Raw genomic sequence first — 18,195 nt, forward strand, 5'->3', positions numbered from 1 at the left:
AGAGGAAATACATGGTGATTCTTTACTTTTTCCAACACACAAATACATTTTCAAAAAGTGTGCAGAAAGATGCTATTTCTTCTATTTTCAAGCAAGAGTTAATACTGCCTTGTTTAAAAATCCACTGTAGAAAACATATGACAGTTTGGTGACCTTGGAAGTGATAGTGATGTTTTTAAGCAGTGGGAAATAGGGGACTGTAGATAGGGAGTACAAGGCACAGAGCTCTCCCTGTTTGCATCAAAAGAGGGTTTTAAAAAATATAACCTCATTCTTTCATGCATTTTGCTGGAGCCAAATCACCTTAAGAAATCACTGTTTGATCAGGAAGTCCACAGCTAAGTATAAGCTCACCTCATTCAAGAGATCTATATCCTCTGAGCTACAAAGAATAGCAAATAATAAGTTTATAGAATTCTGGTTTCTTATTTAAATAGCATATAGTGGCAACACTACTATTTAGCAGAGAAGTGTTTGGAGGTATGCTAATGACCACAAGAAAATTTCAAACCTCCATAATGTGCTTTAATCACCAGCTGGAGATCAAAAGCCACCATGTGATTTTATACAGCATGGGCAGCTTCCAGAACTGCCTAACATGGAAAGAGATCAATGGTAAAATTGGTAGATACAGCAAAGCTTTGCAATAAAAGCATTTTATGTATCTTGTTCAAAGTATTTAAGTGCCTTTTAGATCACTGATTGAACCATAGACATTATAAAGTGGAACCTTTTAATACCAAAATAAATTTGCAGAGTAAAATTCCATTACAGGAAAAAGCATTGCACTGCAACAGGACAGATAATAATTCTTTCACATGTAATGGAATATATGAAATGTTTGATGATAAACAGAAGTTCTTTGCATCGTTACAGTTGGATCCTATGCACTGCTGTTTGTGTGCATGTGAGTGAATCTGCAGTGCAGGATACACAGTGCCCCCAGATAAAATGCATTTGTACCTATAAATATCACTCCAACTGGGATGGGGGGAGACACTTCACAGTCAAGACAATTCAGTCATTTAAGTAGAGGAAAACTGCCTATGCATATGAGTTTGGACCTTGACCAAAGAAAACATAGAAATGCTTTAGAAACTCATAAAAGTCCTTTAATTTGGATTAATTTAATGCACTTCAAACAAGCTCTCGTCTTAGAAGATTCAACTTATTTAAAATTATTTCCTTTAACAGCTTCAAATCATGTGTCTGTTAGCACCACAAAACTGCCAGGAAAAAAGTGAAACTTCCACTGGATCTCACTGTGTAGCTTTTCTTTCACAGTGTTTTCATCAATTCTTCTAATACTTCATCCCCTTTCCATTGAATTATTGGGTACACAGTAGAGACTGGATCTCTTCTACCCCATATTCCATTCCTCTCTTCAACAAATTAGCTACCCAGGGAATGAATACAGATTATATTTTAAAAGAGATGCAAGATTTAAAAATATTTTTCCTGCCTCAGCATCTTAATTTTGAATTTAAAATGTTTTGAAAAGTACAATCAATAATGTCTTTTAAATTCATAATACAGAATTAAGAGTCAAGTAAGCCAGGTCTTACTTTGAGATTTGTTACGAATTTCCCTTATCACTTCAAGCTAAGCAAACTTTACCCAACACCTCTGATTCTTCATTTGTAATAAGGGATAAATATTTATTTTGCTGAAGTGATTCTTTATTAAGTTCTTTAGGAATTTGACCCTAACAAAAGCCAATATTGTACCTTTATTTGGTGACAAAAACTTAGATGATGGCCTTATCTCATGGGGAAATTTTAGACAGATGTGTAGTAACTTCCCTGAGTAAATAAATCATCTGATCAAATTGATTAATTAATTGATTCAAAGTAACAGTTTCTTATTCACTGCACTCTGAAGGAATTAATAAACATAAAATTTATATTCCTTCCCAAAAATACAAAAATTAGTCTAACTTGCAAAGACACCTGGAAAGATTGGCAAAACCAGTTTTGTTCCTATCTACCTTTTAACAGCACTCAGACACAATCAGATGTTGTCCTGGTCTCCTAAAATACACACAAGCTCTGATGTTACTGGGTAGATCACTTTAAATTCTCTTGAAATGAATATTAATGGATAAACAAGACAACTCTGGAGTACCATACTGATATTCTTAGAGAATAGTGATTACTCTTTTAAAGCTTAATAAAAGCACATTAGTTGAAAAAAACCACAGCCTTAATTTAATTTATATAACCTCTTTCCTCTGAGGAAGATAGTGCAAAATGTGAATGGGAGGACAAAAAGTAAGTTTGCAGTGAACACATTTCCCCTTAGTGTCAGTACATTCCCAGTGCAGGATAACAAGGGGATGTGATGGGAAGTATAATTCCTCGTACACCAGAGTAGGTGCACGGTGGGTACATGGCAACAAAAGGTTCTGAATCAAAAACTTGCTCCTCGGGAAGTGATCATACCATTGCTCTTTTTCAGACTGTTTATGGACTCTGACCACAAGGTTTTTAGCAAAATCTTCTGTGGCCTAGCCATTCATGAGGTCTGCAATTTGAAGAAAATACTGTGATTATTTTTTGATACAGTAACCTTAATCTCTACTCCCATCTGTGGTCCTCAACCCCCAGGTAGGACAGCTGGGTGTAGGGCATGTGTACTCTTTTATCAAGTATCTGTGGTGGCACAGTCTCCCCGTTCATTTGGGAATTGCCTACTAATTTTTTAAAAAATTATTATTTGTGGTTTTAATTCATTGTGTGTAGTGTGACATGGTGTTTGAGCAATGTACATGCATTTTTCTTCTCATTTTGCAAAGCAGAGAAATAAAGAAGATTGCAGAAAAAGAACACACACTGGAATTACAAGACATTTAATTCTATAATTTTTGGAAGAACGGAAATGTGAAGAACATAATTTACTTTAGAACTTGAGTACTACATTCTATTAAATAAAAATGTGGTTCATATGTAGAAGTGGAATATTTATGAACTTTCTCATTTAATTTTCTCTATCAGCATCTTAAAATGGTTTCATGATTCCAGAGGATCATGAAAAAGAGGATGGTACTGCAAGTGAAATGCTATCATGTCTGGAGTGTTCTTCACTTAGTTCAAACAAACTTTTGGTCTTTCCTATGAACAGTAATACCCTAGAACATACAGAACAGTTCAGATTCCTGAACATCTCTCGTAGCACCTAGTATTTCAAAAATATTTCAAAAATTCATTTCTGGTATTCTTAGTGTAGCTCAGGTGGTCAAGGAAATCTATGTAAGTTTTGTCATGATGAACATACCACAGAATGACAGTTCTTTGTTTGAGCAAAGATAAATACTAGTTTGGTACTATTCAGTACCTATAAAACTCCATCATGTCAAGACGGTGGCCATGAAATGGTAATGCTTTTTAATGGTTTGAAACACCCAGCAAATTAAAAAAAAAACAAACAAAAAAACCCAACAAAAACAACAACCCCCAAAATCGTTGTCCTTTTATTTTCCTGCCTCATCCCCTAAATTCCCTGGTTTGCCATGTCTTTTCTGCTTCATCTTCTGCTCCTCAGAATCGGGGCAGATGTGCTGACATTTGTGCCTGACAATGGAAGGAGGAGGAATCACCGTCCCTGGAGGTGTTTAAGGAAAGGCTGGGTTTAGTGCCCTGTCTAGTTCAGCTGGTGGTGTTCGGTCACAGGCTGGATTCGATGATCTTTCCTAACCGAAGGGATCCTGTGGTATCAGCTTGACAAAGGCCTTCCCAAACTCATAGCAGCGTGAGAAACCGAAGTTTCTTCTAACACTCAAACTGTTTCACAGAAAAGAGCTGTGAAGCAGTAGAACAGACTGCCCAGGGCACTGGTGGAGTCACCACCCCCGGAATGTTCCACAAACGAGTGGACGTGGCACTTAGGCACAGTTTTTGGGCGAACAGTTTTCCAGGTCTGCTCCACGCCAGCCGACTCCATGACCGTCCGAGACTTCCGCGCTCGGCCCTTCTCGGGCCGCGGTGCCTGCTGGGAAGTGTAGTCCGCGTCGGACCCGCCTGTGGCCACTTGCTGCGGCCACGGACTATATTTCCCAGTAGGCATCGCGACCAGGGAGGGACGGAGGCGGAGGGCCGCTCTCGGCGGACCAATGGGCGCGGGCGATGCTGGGAGGTGGCGCCGGGGCGGGCGGGCCGCCGGGGGCGGCGGGCAGTGCGGGAATTTCGGAGCGGGAGGAAGGAGCGGCGCCGGGCCCGCCCGCGCAGGAGGTACTTGGAGCCAGCGGCTGCCTCTGGGCTGCAGATGGTTGGTTTTTTTTTTTTTAGGAGGCGAACTTTGGGGCACTATTTCGCACCCGCTTCGCCGTGCCGAGTATCCCCGGCCCTTCTGGCCGATTGCGGGCGGTTTTCCCCGCTTCCCTCGCGGAGGAGGCCGGTGGCACCGCGGGGCCCGCCCGAGCCGTGTTCCTCCGCTAGGGCAGGGACGGCGCCTTCCCTTCCCTTCCCTTCCCTTCCCTTCCCTTCCCTTCCCTTCCCTTCCCTTCCCTTCCCTTCCCTTCCCTTCCCTTCCCTTCCCTCCCCTTCCCTTCCCTCCCCTCTCCCGGCCCAAGCCGTGGGGCGGCAGGGAGGGAACGGGGCAGTGGGGCACAGCTCCCACAGTTTCTCCCGTGGGGACCCTCCTTTCCCGGCTGTGGCATCTAAAGCTGCCTTCTGTGGCAGCGGCCTGAGTTGTTTTACTTCCTGTTTTTTGTTTTTTTATCACTATAGGAGGCTGAGTAAAGCTATGCTCTGTGCCACTTTAGAGGTTCGTCATCTTCGGGGTTGTCTCGGTGTGGCATCACCTTGGCTGGGAGGCGTTCCTGAGTTTTGCTTTAAAGTCTACTTTTTTTTTTTTTTTTTTTTTTTTTTTAAACACAGGCCTACAAATCACAAAAAGGTGCGATTTTCGGATCAGGGAAGGCCTGGTGTGTAAGAATTGGGCTAAGCTGGTGTCTGTCATTGGTAGTGGTTTTTCTTCACTTCCTATTTCTTGCTATTTGAGTTCCTTGTTTGAGACTTCAGCAGTTGCCGACAGTCTGAACTCTTGTTGTTCTCTTTGGTTTTCAATTTGTGCTTAAGCACTCTGAGAACTGTAGGCTTTTATTAATTTATAGGGAATCCATGGACCTTTTTTATGACTAAGAAAAATACAAAAGCTGCTGTGAAGCTTCCTGTAACTATTACTGTGTCAAAGGGCATGTGCTCTCATCTGTAGGAATAAACTGCCCCCTAAATTCTTGGGGATAATCCCTAAGTGAGGTAGGATTCCTGAGGAATTTCAGAGCTGATGATTTTTATACAGTGTGCTAAATTATCAAAAAGCCTTTAAGTGCCTTACTCACATGTAGTAGGTATTTGCAGTTGGTGCAGAGGTGAGGTGATTTGGAATGACACGATTTGATACCTTACAATGCTCACTGGTTTTTATTGCAATAGCTGAGTGATAATTAAGATTTTCAGGAGAACCTTAAATAACCTTAAAAGAAACTTAAAAAAAAGTAATGTATTCTTGAGAAAGCAGTTTAAAATTAGTAGCCCAGTAATTCCACTTGTATGAAATGAATGAATGAATGAAATGAAATGAATGTTTCCTACCTCTGAACAAGCTGCATTCTGAAATATTAAGTCATCTTGGTTTGTTTAGCAAAGAAAGGAAAAAAGGCATTTCCTTGGTCCCCTGTGGTGTTGTTGTGGTTACATATTTCTCAGGAATTGTGGTCCACCAATGGCATTTATTAATTTTCTCTAAAAAGAATGGGTTTTTTTATGTCTTTGGAGAGAACTGTAATGCCTCTTTTTCCATGAGTGCCATTAACTGTATCTTAATGAGGAACTTAGATTGGAGAGGTTTTCACGGTGATCAGCCAGTCCCAGAATGTCTGATTTATGCAAGAAAATCTTTGTTCACTGTTTACCTCACCTGGTGTGACAAGTGGCTGGCCCATCAGTTATTTTTTTTTGTGTTGTCCCTCCCATGAAACAGCTCTACAGTTTTCAGGAGTCTTTAAGTGTCATGTTCTTTCTTCCCTACTCCTCGAGCAAAATTGTAGTTTAGTTTTCTCCTTGTCTTAATTTTTTTTTTTTTCAGGCAGATGTGGATTTCTTGTTTTGACTAATGAACAGTTTTAATGATACATAGATTTCAGGTCTTGCTGGAACTACCTGCTCCTCTAGGAGCACAGGTCACCAGTATGCCTTCTCTGGGTTGACAATGAAAATACATCCTACTAAGATAAACAACTGTAAAAATTACAGTTTCCAGAGAATAAAAGAGGAAGATCAGGAAGCAACCAGTTTGACTCGACACATAGCAGAAATTCCTTCAAAATAAATTTGTTTTGTATTCATTTCAGAGTTTTGTTGATAATGAATGGCAACAAGAATTGAGAAGTGGCTATTCATATTTATTCTAAGAGTTCAAGTATCGCTTAAGTTGCAATTGTAGCAGGCAACATTTGTAAAGATAACACCACTGATATGCAGACAATTTTGCATCAATAGTCCTATCTCAAGTACAGTGTATTCTGTTTCTTCCAAGATGTTTTATTAGGTAGAAGCCTTTGTAGTACTAAGAGGCTTCTGGAGAGAGTTTAGACAAATAGACTTCTGTTATTCATACTTCTTAGTAGGAAAATCTTTGTTTTGAGCACATTGTAGCAACATAAAATGCTGCTGTTTACAATCATGCACCTTGAATATTGTTCTTGTCAGGCACCTTAGCTAAGTAGGGTCAGGTCTGACACTTGAATGATAGTACAGTACTTGACATCCATGGCACTGTTTCCAAGGACTTTAGCATGATTGCAGGAACTAATGAATTAAACTTCACAATACCTGTTGATAGAAAATATTTCCTTTGTTGATGGAAAGAAGTATTGAGAGGAAAGTTTAATTTTTTTTTTCTTTTTGGAGGGATGGTGGTGGTGAATTTTTAAAAGTGATTTTAGGGAGAAATAGATGGCTTTATTCCAGTTGTGCAATGTACAGTAGACAGCTCTATGTCATCTTTGTCGGTTCATAAGTTTCCTGACAAACTCCTTGTGTTTACTGTATTATAATTTGAAAAGCATATAGAATGATAGAATTTGTGCTCAATTCTAATTGTCTTTTAATTTTTTTTTATTGTGTTTTTTTTTTTCCTAGTTCTATCTTTTCATGTAGAGAATTTCTGCTGTGTCCAGGTGTCTTTGGTGTCAGTCAATAGAAGATATTTGAATGGATTTATCCAAATATATATGAAAGCATGTGCAGCCATTGCTTAAATATTTCCTTGGGTAGCAGCTTTTTTGCAAGAGATTGAGTGCTTAGTATTGTGCATGCTGCCCATTGCAAGCGATCAGTGTTTGGCACCTATGGCCTACTGATAGTTTGACCAACTTGTAAGTAGGCACAGTGCCATGTTAACAGATGGGTATGAATACAGACGGCCAAGAAACCATGTATGTGTATCTAGTGTATTTGTTAAGGGCAGGGTTCCCAGCTGGGGACGTTCAAACTTATGTCCATTTTGAATTTTTGCTTTTATGGATAAAGGGAAGTTGTCATTAACAATTTTTTTAAAAAAATAAATACCTTCAGGCATACAATTATTGACCATGTTAAACAAAATAAGCGGGGGTGGAAGAAGAGGGAAGCACCAGCTCTTCCTTTGATACTCTTGAGGAGCTATTTTAAGTAAATTTAATTCCTTTTTAAGCAAGGCTGCTATCAAGAGTCTTACTGTGAATGTCAAAGATACGGAGTGTATCAATAGGTTTCTTTAACAGGCTTGCTAGCCTTATTGTAAGAGAGGCTACAAATTTTTCTTTTGTGGGCAAAAATCTGTCCAGCATTGAAGCACCTAAGTACGTCTGTCCAAGTCTTGCCCAAATTATTTGTAATAACTCAGAGATCAAGGGGATGCAGTCCTTCAATCCCTCTGCATGGTTCTTATATTGGCAATAAGTTATTTCTTAGCCTGAGGACAAGTGTGCTCATTTTGGATACGTTGTGGTATCCTTTAGATGACAGTGTGTGATCTTGTCCCACATCTGAGTCACTGGGCAATGCTGCTGATTTTTGCACTTTTTTGCCTTATCTGAGTCAGCTTTGGGGCTGCAGACATCTGATTTATTTCATTAGCACTTTGAATAATTTCAGTCTGCTCTTTGTTTTAATCCATTTCCTGATTTAGATGTCCTGTGAAGCTGTTTAAAGGTCTGCAGTGATCTTTCAGGCCTGCTCTTGTAAGTGATACCAACAAGTAGCACGTAGGCTTTTCTACCGCTCTGTTCCTTCTGACACTTTGACACCATTGCTTTCTCATTGGTATGGTCTTATCTGAGCTGCCTGGAATTGTCTTTGGGGCTTGAAAGTCTCATTTTTCTCCTGTAGAAAATCTGGAGGAAGGATCTTCCTCCAAGACAGTAAACTATGTATCACCTTGAAGATTAAAAAAAAAAAAAAAAAAGACAAAGGGATGTAGAGAGGAGTTTCTTGAAGAGGCTATGGATAATGATGTAGGTAAAGCTAGTCTTAAAATTTATGTGTAAGATGTGTCTTGGTAGTAGGGAAGAATGTTACTGTATGGAGGTGGAAATATGGAAAAGTAATGCAGAATCAAAACATCCTGTTTTGTGATAATGATGAAGCTTTTGCGATGTTGGTATTGATAAATACCAATATCTTCCTGTGATGTGAGTATTTAATGAAAGTGTTTTGTTGAAGTTTCTCTTTTAGATTTAAGTAATGTATTCAGATGTGGTTCCATAACACAAACATACTTCTCAAATTATTAAAGACCCCAAAAAAGGAGAATTTTGGCATGGAAGGATGCACCCTCTTTTCTGTATGCATATATTGAGTGGCTGTGGTGTCTGGAGACTGCTTCCTGCCAGAGTCCATTACTCTCTGACTAGGTTCTTTTAGATGTTCCATAAAACATATAAAGGATGTAATACTTAATATAAAATTTACTTCTTTGAAGATAGTTGATGCTATGTGAGATTTCTGATTTAGGAGAGTGATATAAAATATACTGAAAACAATACAATTGCTAAGTTACACTTGGCAAAATACAGCAATTGCAATACACAGTTCAGTCATGCTACTGGTGTGATTGTCATTACTGGTCTCTGTAGTATGTGTTTTTTTACAGCTAAGAGGAATTCCTCATATTACCACTGAAGACTTGCAGTTTTTCAATATGCAGGTTTAACTCTAGGAAAACTGATGAGCTTTACTTCATAAATTTACTTTTTTCTAAGTTTAGACCTGTGATATTTTCTGATTGATTGAATGTGATAGATTCTGAGATCTTTTTAGCATGTATTATACAAGGTCTTGTAATAAATTTCTCTTGTGAAGATTTTTTGCTGTCAAATTTTTTTGTGATGCCTGGAAAAATTAGTTGTTTCTCACTTTTAAATCATGCTGATGAAACTGCTTATTGCATTTCTTTTCAAGCATTTTTGTAGTAAAAAATTAGGGCTTAAATAACCCATTCTTTTTTGTATTTCTAACAGGTTTCTACGTAAAATAAGTTGGATCAACATGTAACCTTTTTTTTTTTTAAATTTTTCCTCCTCTTTGCTTTCTCTAGGGAAAATGCCAAATAAGAAAACAGCTGGAAAAAGAGCCCCTTCAAAAACGAAACTTGCCGAAGTGTTTGGTCTGGGGGAGGTTCTAGCAGACACATCAAGAAAAGAATGGAAATTAGGTGTCCCTATAGGGGAGGGAGGCTTTGGACGCCTGTACCTTGGTAAGTGCAGCTATCTTTGATAATTCTTTAAAATGGAGAGTAGATGTTTATCCCTATTCACAACAATGAAAAGTTGACCCTAAGTTAGAAATATGAATACAGAATAGTGTCTTCACATGATCTTTTCTGCTAGAACCTTAGCTTGGGTCACGGTGTTGGAAAAAAATGACGGAAATAGACAAATGGTCACTTTAAGCACCAGTTTTATGAGTTTCCAATGATAGTTCATTCTTTTTAAAAATCAAAATCTTTATTACTTTTTAGCCATGGAATGGATAGTTTAGTATTTATTTCAATTTGAATTTTGGTCTGTCTGAAAGACTGGATTTTTGCATGATTGTCTTTATAATGATGAATTCTGAACTGAAACTCTCAGTGCATATATCTGGGACTAGTGGTCAGCCAATACTTAGACTGGTTTTGACTTTGGTATTGCTTTTATTTTTTCATTGCCTTGTGAACTTCTGGCATGCCATATACTTTTTTTTTTTAATGTAATCAGTGCTAAAAACAAATCAAAGTGTTAGTGTTGAACTTTACAGTTTAGAGCCTCAGTTCAGGTCTTGTTTTGCAATTCTGTTGCAATGAAAACTTCTTAAAGTGAAATAGTGTTACATACTTAGTAGCTCTTTCACTTGGACAGATGAACAGATAGGAGAGGTCTTGAGACTTTTCTGCTTCATTGCCCCTAGTAATTTTTCAAACATTTCTGAAGGGATGAAAGTTAATGTGATCATTATAATATAGTCTTCCTCATCTTGGGGAAAAGGTTGTGCTGGATTCATACTGAGTTGGAAAACAGGAAAAAAAAATCTGTCCTGCTTTTAAAATGAACAGACTGCAGCATAAGTGGGTTAAGGAGAAAAAACAGGACCAGTGGGTGGCTTTTTGCCAAAGAAGCTTTCAACTTCTTACTCAGCCTCACTCAATGAGCTACTAAATTTACTGGAGTTCCAACTCACTCGAATTCCTGGTTTGTTCAAGCCAAAGCTTGCTCTCTGCTTCCCCATCATTTGCACAAAACTGTGACCCTGACTGTTCCTGTACTTTGTACTTGCCTAACTTGCTGTTCTTCATATTTATATCTTCTGTCAGAAAAACTTAGTAGCAACAGAAGGTCACTTTTGGATATGTGACATGGGAGCATGGAATTTATTTTCTTCTTTCTGTTCACAAATGTGTATGTTTATAATAGTCCTAGAAAGCAAAAGAATCACTATTCAATAGGAAAAAAGTTACTGGATAAAAAAAAAAGAATGCCTTCATTTAATAAACAGTCTGTACTCCTCAAAAAGAAGGGAGAATGCAAGAATGCAATATCTGTATACAGTAGCCTTCACATATACTGTGAATCTCTTAACCAAAGACTAAGGTACTGCTCTGTGTTCGTGTCAGTACCTAGTTACTTTATTATATGTTTGTGCATCCTGCATAACAAGTGAGTGTATGCTGTCCTCTCCTACTACTAATAAAAGCTTCCTTTTTAACAGCTGATGTTAATTCTTCAAAGTCGGTTGGCAGTGATGCCCCTTATGTTGCAAAAGTGGTAAGAGAGCATTTGAATCTTTACTTCACAACTTGAAAATATTTGTTCTAGAATAGAATGTGTAATTTAAAACATCTTCTGAAAATAATGCAGTTGCAAAGTGCTGTTTAAAATAAAAGTGGGGTGATACAGAAGAATGCTGCTGAGAATTGGGACTCCTGTGTATGAGGAACATCATAATAGACATCAGTGGAGTTAAAAAGGATCCATGAAATGGATCAGATTCTGTTTCATTAGCTTCCTATAAACAACACAGATATCACCAAATGAATGAAATCTGTCTAGCTTTTGGAGAATTTCTGTGATTCAGCAGTGAGTCTCTGTGAACTGTTGCTCACCACTGGATGTTGATAAACTGACAGATGGCTCGTGACTAGAAACAGCAAAACTTTAATTCCTGAGGTGCCCAAAAAGTTTTTTCATAAAAATATTTTTCCATAAACCACATACATGTTCTAATTTCTATTGAGCTGAAATGACATTGATGTAATTTTTTTAACCTAATGATTGGAGAGAAGAAGAGTAGAAAAAGCATTGTTGATAGTGTTTTTTTTATCCTATTATAGCAAATAATCAAATTATTCTTATTACATGAAATTTTCTTATGGTTTTAGTAAAAAAAAAGAGAGTTATTTACTTGGATTTGGCTATTTCTCTTTCTAAGGTATAAAGTATTTTTTCTTAAATTTTGCCAGACCATTTTGTATAGATATGGTAAGATCTTACACAGTATTAGTAAAAAACAAGGAATATGGCAATAGTCATAGTAGATCCAGACCCTTCATTTTCTTCCTGCAATCAAAGTAAGTACCAGGGAACTGTAGAAGAATTTCACAGTGTAAAAGATTAGTTTTTTAGTGCAGTTCAGAACTGCACTGTTTTAACATTTTATTTACTAAGCTATATGATGATTCTGAAATACCTTGCTGCAGAAGCCAACCACTTTGTGTATATGTTAGTGTTTTTAACATTTGTTCCTGAAACTATAAGGTTAGGTTAAATTAAAGTAAAATACATTTTGGTTAGTATGTGCCTTTAATCTTGGTATTTGCATCTGCTGACTTAAGGGAAATTCTAGAATACTGGTTTTGATCTGTTTAGACACCCCAAGGTACAGTTTGTGATGACCCTCCCTCCGAAATATTTTCCCTTGCTGAAAAAAGCAGTGCTTGCTAAGCAAATGTCAGACTGTCACACTTTCAACATCGATCTGCTGCTGCTGCCGCCTTAGGTGTTTGTGGGCAGGAATTCCAGACAGACCAGGAGCCCCAGCCTGTCCTCTTGAGGGTGGGGATGTCCATTGTGCGTCTGTTTTAGAGGCAGATAACACCAGTGGCTTGCCTGGGAGAGGCAGTGGCTTCTAATTACTGGCTCCTGCTGAGTTTGAACTGATCAGGAAGCAGAGTGCCATTTCACTTCCATGGAAGAATCTGGTTTGACTTGCTGGGAAAACCATCAGATATGCATTACTTTATGCTGTGTGTAATTGCTATTATCCTCTTTTCCTGAGTTTGAAACCCATCCATCTTCTTCTCTCCACTTTAGGCTCTTAATGTAGGAGTTGCCCCAGCTTTTGAGTTGCTCCTGTGCTAGATTCACTTTGTTGCAGCATTTTGTAAATACCTCTGTTGCTAATATCCCAGAGGACTACTCAATTTTAATTTGACTTTCATAATTTTGTCTTTATGGCAATAAAGAGTAGCCCCAGTCTTTGTGCTAGCCTCACAAATGACCCATAACATATTATGCCTCTACAGTCTGGTATAACACAACATTGGATAAGAGTCCATTTTCTGATGCCTTGGTGGATTCTAGTTTTTCCGTCAGCTGAAGCAAAGTGGTTAACAGCTTTGAACAATTATAAGTGTTTAACAAAATATCTGCTTCTATAGTAACGTTCTTCAAATTAAGCTATTAAAGCAGGATGGAAATTGGCTTAGTCTTTGACATATCCTCATAGTATTGATGTCTGAGCAGTATGAAATGAATCATAGTTTTTATTAAAAAAGAAATGCTTTTTAACATGTGGACTTTTCAGATGTCATTGTTCAGGAGTGGTTGCAGGGTTTAATTACACTTCATTACATTGCTGACTGAAAAAGATCAGAATTCTTAAAACACTACTTGAAGTTTGTTCGGTTTTGACACGTACTCTATAATCTTTCATTATGTTATCTTTTTGAATAAGACTTTAATTTCAGTTTTATAAGACATGTATTTAGAATGACCCTGGGCATAAAGCTGTAGAAATTTGTGTTTGCACTCTTCTGGGCTATTATATCAAATATTGGATGCTGTGTACGCTTTTTTAGCGTCATATATGCATTTCTTTATCTGTAGGTAGAATTAATGGTATTGTGGGAAAACACCTTCATAGTCAACATAAAGATCTGGTTTATGGTTGAATCATTTATCCATTCTCCAAGTATGAAAAGATAGCAGGTTTTTCTTTCTGACCAGAGAAAGATACACATTTTCAGCACTGAGGCATACATTTTTTTGGAATAATTTATTTCTGGATAAATAACGTAAGAACTTTTTATGCCTACTTTTTTTTTTTTTTTTTTTGCTGTATTTTAGTAGGAAAACAACATTGTTGAAATCCGTGTAAATTAAAGGAAGATTATGAGATATGAGAATTCATATTCTAATAAGTTAGGGTATTGATAAATAATGCTACACAGGATCAAGTGAATGGGTCAAGTAATGTGTGTGTTTGAGGTAACTGCAATAGAAGAATCAATCTATTTTACCCTTCTTCTCTGCATACATAATCTCTGTATTGCTAATTTATTGTCCATTGTGGATAAATTGACTACTGTGAAAGTAAATTTGCAGGTACCAAAGTTTGTGTGTGTTGATCACACAAACTGTCTGGTCTTCGGTTTTGTGGTTTTTTTCTGGTTCCTCCTCACAAGAAGAGGCCAGAAAGCTGTCTTGGCTCCATTGTTTATCAGGGCAGTGCTGCTGGAGAAAGGGAGGTGGAGACAGGCAGTAGCTTTGTAATCAAGTGCCCAGGCCTAGGAGTGGTACCCAGGCTGGGGGTATCTGCTCCCAGCATGTCCCGTGTTCCAGCCCAGCAGAGCCCGCGGTCTGGGCGCTTTGAGCTCTGCATTGCTCCAGTCAGACTGGACAGCAGTGGGCCTCTCTTAGCTCTGTGCTACACTCTGGCCTGTAGCAATTGGCTAGGTCACATCTGCATTTAAAAGTTAGAATTAAACCCGTTTAAGATTGGTGTGTATCTAATGTCATGTGATTGTATTATTCTTGAGGTTCTTTGCCCGTAATTTCATACGTTTTATTATTTTATAAGTGTAGGATATTCCAAGATGGGTATTTTCACAGAGGTAGAATGAATTTGGATATATAGTAACTAGACAAAAATGAGTTGCTTAAGCTCATCTCAGAATCAATTACTCAAAAATTACAAGAATTGAGTTTGGTTTTTGTTTTTTTTTTTTTTTTTACTTTTTTCTTTACCATGTTCTGGAAATGTAGACTCAAGATACTTGCCCATCTAGTGTTCTTGCAGTAGTTCAAATCTTTGGTGTTTTCATAGGAATTTCTCTTTTGAACTTTACTTGTAATACATGGTTCCTATAGTTTTGTTCCTTGAAAATGGAACTGAAGTGTACTAAATACAAGGTATTTCTGAAATCGGAATAGTTGTAGTTCTTATAATTTAGAGAAATTTTTAAATCCTCTGTTAGTTTTATCTTGGTCAACTAATGTATGAAAGGAACAAAACACCTTATGTTCAATAAGAATTTAACTTTTAAGAGATTTTTTTATTGAATCATTTCAGGCGTTATTTTAAAATCACTAAAGTCTACTGCAACTGGTGCAATCCAGCTGTAATCTGGAGAATCTGAGATAATGTTTAATGTTCTCTGCTAAACTTCTGCCAATAATTGTTAATATTTCTATACATTTCAGTTAATTTCTTATTCTTTAGTCTTTTTCTGTGGGACAGTATTTTGAATTCCCTTAATGTCAAGGCATTTGTAATAAAAATAGCTTTTAGAGCTAAATTTTTTTTATAATAAGAAGATATCCTATTGAGTTTATCAGCTTCAGGTAGGGCATTTGAGGCACAGTATGTTTTTATAGGGTGAATGCTTCAGCTTTTAATAATTATTCGGCATTAACACAGGAGTTTTTAACGAATTTTAAATTGTCTTAAAGGAACCCAGCCAGAATGGACCTCTTTTTACTGAGTTAAAGTTCTACATGCGAGCTGCTAAGCCAGATGAAAGTAAGCAGTCTATTAAAATGTTTTTAATGACCTACAACCATTTATGAAAACAGAGCCTGTAGAAGTAAAGTAAGGTTGAGCTTTGAGAATCTCTTTGGGGAATTTTCAAAATAATTTTTAAATTATTGAAATTTAATTCAGATATGCAGTAAATTAGAGGGTTTTGGTAAGAAGTTCCATTGGTAGTATTGTCTAAATTTAAACTCTAGTTGCATCTCTGTCCTTACAATGGCTATGTGATTAACTTTCCTGTATACTTTGCAAATACATTTCCATGAAATAAGCAGCTCACTCGTATATAAAAACTGTAAGTGATATGACTACTTCCTTTTTATGTAAGTCTCTACTCATGCAAATTCATGAACTTTACTTTATTTGTATTTTCAGTTCAGAAGTGGACTAAGTCCCATAAACTGAAATATTTGGGTGTACCAAGATATTGGGGTTCTGGCTTGCATGAAAGAAATGGAAACAGGTGAATATATCTTTTGTTGACATATATTGGAATTTATTTTATCCACAAACATTATCTCTTTTAGCTTAAGTTATTTTAAAAGGTCTATTTGCTGCTTATCTTTATGTTGTTAACTTCTGCCACAAATTTTCATGTGCATTGCAAGGGTGTATTTAGGGACTATATAAATAGATATATTTTGTTTGTATTCTGTTTGTTACTCCTATTTGTGTTTGTTACAGTGTTTATAATTGAGATTTCATTCGTTGTGAACACTGCTGTAAAACAATGATGCTCTTTGTGTATATGTGGTTTAGAAGCTTTTTATATTGTAATTAAAACAAAGTCAATTTCTAATCTACAAGTCCCGGAATAATATTACTAAAGTTCTTCTTGTGTGCACTTAAAGTATATTTTCACTCACAGATGTAAGGACTTAGTGCTCTCTCAAATCTCTTCTATTTTCCATGGGGATGGAGCTTTTTGTGGCTTAATCTGTGAGCTGGAATAACTGCTAGTCTCATGTTAAATTTGGTTTAAGTCTAGGGATAGTTTTTAGTATTGTTCCATGCCAGGAAAGATTTTTGTTACTTGGTCTTTGATGCTAATGCCTGCTTATGTAATAGTCCTTGTTTCCTGGTGGCTCTTCTCTAAACAGCTGTGCTGCAGAGGAGTTTTAGTTCTCTGGCAGCTTACAGTAGGTCAGGCTGCTTTGTGTGGCTTACTGCAAAGAGCAGTCAGTATGGATGCCTCAGTATGTCAGAAATATCAGTTTCAGTAGATCCTCAATTGTAAAACTAAGCTAATGTAAAAGAAAAATTCATTTTGATAGCAAAAGTAAATGTAGCATTTTTTTTATCCTGCAAATAAAAGTGACTTTGCATTCAGTGTTTAGTGCATGAATTTCTTTAATATAATCACTATGAACTCTCATAGTTCTAGAACCATTCTGGCTATAGCAATGAATATCAGAACACCTCTGGCAAGTGAGAGGTTTTGTTGTTAACAATAGGTCAAAAAAAGTTTGCAATAGATTTCAATAAAGGAACATTGTAAGTGTACAATGTTAAATCACTTAGCCATTTATAAATCTAAGAAATGTATTTTTGTTAGTAGATGATGCTTGGTTGTGCCTATAGTGAGTTCCAGTAGGGATGCTTTCCTCTGTGAGTACTTGTTATTTTGTTGCATAACTAGAATATAGAGCAGTTCTTTTGATGGATGAACATTGGAGTAGCTGATATGAAAAGGTAAGAATTGATGTACAGTGTTAAAAAAAATGCTGTATTTCAAGTATTTACAACAGTTTCTTTTGAGAGAGATGTATTCAATCACTAGTTAGTACAGTTAACATGCAAATAAAAAATTTTCCCTAAGTATGATTCAGTATCTTTGCTGGTTTTTTGGCTTTGATTTTTTTTTTTCTTCTCCTTGAATTTAGCTATCGATTTATGATAATGGACCGATTTGGCAGAGATCTTCAGAAGATGTATGAAGAGAATGCAAAGCAATTTCCCCATAAAACTGTACTACAATTAGGCCTGAGAGTAGTAAGTTTAAAAAATAGATTTTGTTTTCTCAGTCTGTCTTTCCTGTGTAAATGTCTCAGTTCAGTCCCACTTTTGTGCCGAGTCCAGGTCCTCTGGTGGGCAGACCTGGGTACTGCATTTAAATGACTTTTGTTTTGTTAGCTTGATATTCTGGAGTATGTCCATGAGCATGAATATGTGCATGGAGACATCAAGGCCTCAAACCTCCTTCTGAGTTACAAGAACCCTAATCAGGTATTTATAATGCATTTTACTCCTCATGTTTTAAACCTTCTATTTGACAACAATGAAAGTGTTTTGAACCTGTGAAATTTAGCAGAAGCTCATTTTTAAGAATGTATATGGTAGCATTATTTCTGCTTGACATTTATATCTAGTTAATATTCTGTGATTTTTAATGCATTTTGCTGGACAGTTATCAATTGACTATTTGGCCCAAATAGTATTCTAGAGAAATTCTTGAGATTAAAAAAAATTGACTCACAAATAGGTATTTGCAGGTGGAAGCCTAAAATTATGTAGCACACTGGTAAATTATGTTTGCCTGTCTGCATTGTTACCTCTTTGCTTTGTTCAAGAAATCCATCAGATAAGTGTTCTGTTACTTGGAGAAATTGGTCTTTAAAGTGCTGATTGTTCCACTTGATTTACGGAA

General features: G+C 36.9%; 1 protein-coding gene across 1 annotated transcript in view; it reads left to right on the forward strand.

Moving 5' to 3' along the window:
* Positions 1-4,125: 4,125 nt before the first annotated feature.
* The window catches only part of VRK1 (VRK serine/threonine kinase 1), a 30,966-nt gene continuing 16,896 nt past the window's right edge, over positions 4,126-18,195 (forward strand). Inside the window, exons 1-7 of the mRNA XM_038138959.1 lie at positions 4,126-4,226; positions 9,577-9,735; positions 11,226-11,281; positions 15,467-15,536; positions 15,924-16,011; positions 17,432-17,540; positions 17,682-17,774. Coding sequence (XP_037994887.1) covers positions 9,582-9,735; positions 11,226-11,281; positions 15,467-15,536; positions 15,924-16,011; positions 17,432-17,540; positions 17,682-17,774 — 570 coding nt within the window. The 5' untranslated portion in view covers positions 4,126-4,226; positions 9,577-9,581. The remainder of the gene's footprint in view (positions 4,227-9,576; positions 9,736-11,225; positions 11,282-15,466; positions 15,537-15,923; positions 16,012-17,431; positions 17,541-17,681; positions 17,775-18,195) is intronic.

The sequence above is a fragment of the Motacilla alba genome, chromosome 5, assembly GCF_015832195.1.
Source record: "Motacilla alba alba isolate MOTALB_02 chromosome 5, Motacilla_alba_V1.0_pri, whole genome shotgun sequence".
NCBI classification, from domain to species: domain Eukaryota; kingdom Metazoa; phylum Chordata; class Aves; order Passeriformes; family Motacillidae; genus Motacilla; species Motacilla alba.